Source organism: Amblyraja radiata, chromosome 7, assembly GCF_010909765.2.
Source record: "Amblyraja radiata isolate CabotCenter1 chromosome 7, sAmbRad1.1.pri, whole genome shotgun sequence".
Lineage (NCBI taxonomy): Eukaryota > Metazoa > Chordata > Chondrichthyes > Rajiformes > Rajidae > Amblyraja > Amblyraja radiata.
In genome coordinates, this window is record NC_045962.1 from 11,740,068 (window position 1) to 11,742,768 (window position 2,701).

At 50.0% G+C, this 2,701-nt stretch overlaps 1 protein-coding gene across 1 annotated transcript; it reads left to right on the forward strand.

Moving 5' to 3' along the window:
• The first annotated feature begins 1,384 nt into the window (after positions 1–1,384).
• Positions 1,385–2,011, forward strand: LOC116974817 (protein ZBED8-like). The gene has a single exon (XM_033023464.1). The coding sequence runs from the start codon at positions 1,436–1,438 to the stop codon at positions 2,009–2,011; it is 576 nt and encodes a 191-aa protein (XP_032879355.1). The 5' UTR covers positions 1,385–1,435.
• Positions 2,012–2,701: the final 690 nt, after the last annotated feature.

Genomic DNA, 2,701 nt, shown 5'->3' on the forward strand with positions numbered 1-2,701 from the left:
ACCCTTCCTCAGACGCTTCAGACGATTGTATGGCATGAACAGTTAACTTGGGTGAAAACATCAGGTTCTCTGCCTGTGACTTTGATGGCATATTGCCGTTAAAAAGTGCACAAATTGTGTGAATTGTAAACTCAGTCAGTTATTTCCCGTGATTTATATATGATAATATTTGATCATTAACAAACGTACCCATGTTTATATCAGTTAGGTGTAATTTCAAAGAGAATATTAAACTATTAAATGAAAGGCCATCATGTTGAAAAGTGAAACTGAGCAGTACACTTTGAACACTAGAGGGAGCAAACTAGCTGATATAAGTACTGCATTGCGCATGTGCTGAATAAAGACTGTTCAGTAAACCCTTGTTTTAATGGAGCTCTTTATAACGGGTTTCGGTTATAGTGGACGGACCTCATCTTGCACTGCCTCCCTAGCCTCTTACATCCCTGGCTGCCCACACCGTCTGGTTGACGTGGATGTTGTAGCGTCACACATTGCACCCCTAACAGGACGGGCTCGGTCACCGTGGGGCACCCACCGCTCTCACCAGCTGCCGATTCTTCCTGTTGGCATTCGCTTTGTCCATTCAGCTTCTCCACCCTTCCACCGCCACCTCCTCTTCCTTCTCGCTTGGAGTCGCCGACATACTCAACCTTAGAAGATGTCGGCAACTGTGGTGGCGGAGGGAGCAGTGGAGTGGACAAAGCGACGGGAGGAGTGGAAGGCGGCGGTGGAGGAGGAAGTGGCAGAGTAGGCACAACAACGGGAGGAGGTGGAGGGGGTTGGGGAGGCCTGGTGGACAAAGCGATGGGAGGAGGAGGCGGTGGGAGTGGGGGATGGACAAAGCAATGGGGCCGACAGGAAGAAGTGGCAGCTGTTGAAAGGGGAGGGAGGCCCAGGGGTGACTGAGAGCGTCCTGTTGGTGGCCCAAAGAAAGCATTGCTGGCCAGGGGCTACAACATGAGCTGCAACAACAGCCGTGTCACTGGACTGTGCGGTGGGTGAAGAATGGCTCGCTGGTGCACACCAGCGGCATTGGTACCTAGCTTTAAGGCAGCGGTCCTTAATCTGGGGGTCATGAACCCCATGGGGGGGGGGGGGGGGAATTGCAACCTTCACGTGGTCCACCCTGTTTCGACGAATGCTATCAACCTGGCATACAAAAACAGAAGATCAAACGGAACAAGTTGTCTAACGCCATACGCAAGAAGAAGAAGACCCCCATGGGGGTCGTTTCTGGTTTTTCCGGGGGTCATGAAGGGGTCATAAATAACATATCAATTTGTTGAACCCATTTTTAGGAACCTAACAAAGGTACATACCACACACAGTATTTTGTTCGCGTATGCGCGTACATATTCGCACACAAACTGTTTGTGTTGTGAACCATGTTCGGTTTCACAAACATTGTTCAAAAATCCGTGGTCAAGCCGCAATGTGTTATCTGTGCCAAGGTTTTGAGCAAAGAGAGCATGAAGCCCAGCAAACTGAAGTTCCATTTGGAGTCTTGTCACAGCGACCTGGCGGGGAAGGGCTGTTCTCGGAGCCATTGGCCACTACCACTCGGGGAGAAGATGTGTTCAGAATGCTGGAAGCCTTCCTCATCAAACATGAGCTTAGCTGGGGACGACTTGTTGGGGTGTGTACAGATGGGGCACCTTCCATGGTCGGATGCAGATCCAGCTTCAAAGCCTTTGTGAAGGATGTCGCTCCCCATGTCTCCTTCACCCACTGCATGATACATCGACATGCTTTAGCGATGAAGACTCTCCCTCCTGGTCTTCGAGAAGTGCTTTCAAATGTGGTGGAGATTGTGAATCACATCCGAGGGAGCGCAACAAACTCAAGAATCTTCAAAGCGATGTGTGAAGAAATGGGCGCCGATTTCTCTGTTCTGATATTCCACACAGAGGTGCGCTGGCTTTCACATAAAGTTCTCAATCGTGTGATTCAACTTCGAGAGGAAATAGCGCTGTTCTTGGAGAGAGGGTGTACCGAGAAGGAGAATTAGCTTCATGAAACGATACAGGATGAACTGTTCGTGAAGAAGGTTCCATACTTGGCTGATTTCTTCGCCGAGGTGAATTCCTTGAACCTGTCACTTCAAGGAAACCTCCCAATGCTACACACGGCTCGTGACAAAGTGGCAGCGTTCAGGAGGAAGATTCACCTTTACCAGAGAAGAGTCCAGGACGGGGACACGACTATCTTCCCTGAGATGACGAATCTCCTGGATGCTACGCCAGATGCTGATTGTCACTTCCACGAGGAGATCTCAACCCACCTTCTGGCAATTAGTGAAGCCATCGAACGTTACTTCCCCGGACTGGACGATCGCTCTCGTGATGAATGGATCGTCCAACTCTCTTCCGTTGAAGACGGTGCCATCAGCGATACTGACGTGGCTGCGAAGGTTGAATTTTACCGAATTCATGAACATGCGCAGCTCAAGAGTGACTTCATGAAACAAGAGCTCGCCACGTTTTGGCTGAAAGTGAAGGACTGTCCTGTTCTTTCAAAGAGTGCCCTGACCCTATTGGACCAGTCCCCCTCAACCTATTGCTGTGAGGCCGGATTCTCAACCATGGTAACTGAAAACGAAGGCACGCAATAGGCTTGTGATCGATGCTGACATGAGGTGCTGCCTGTCGAGCATTCGTCCTCGTTTTGATCGCCTGATGGCTGTGAAGCAATTTCAGCC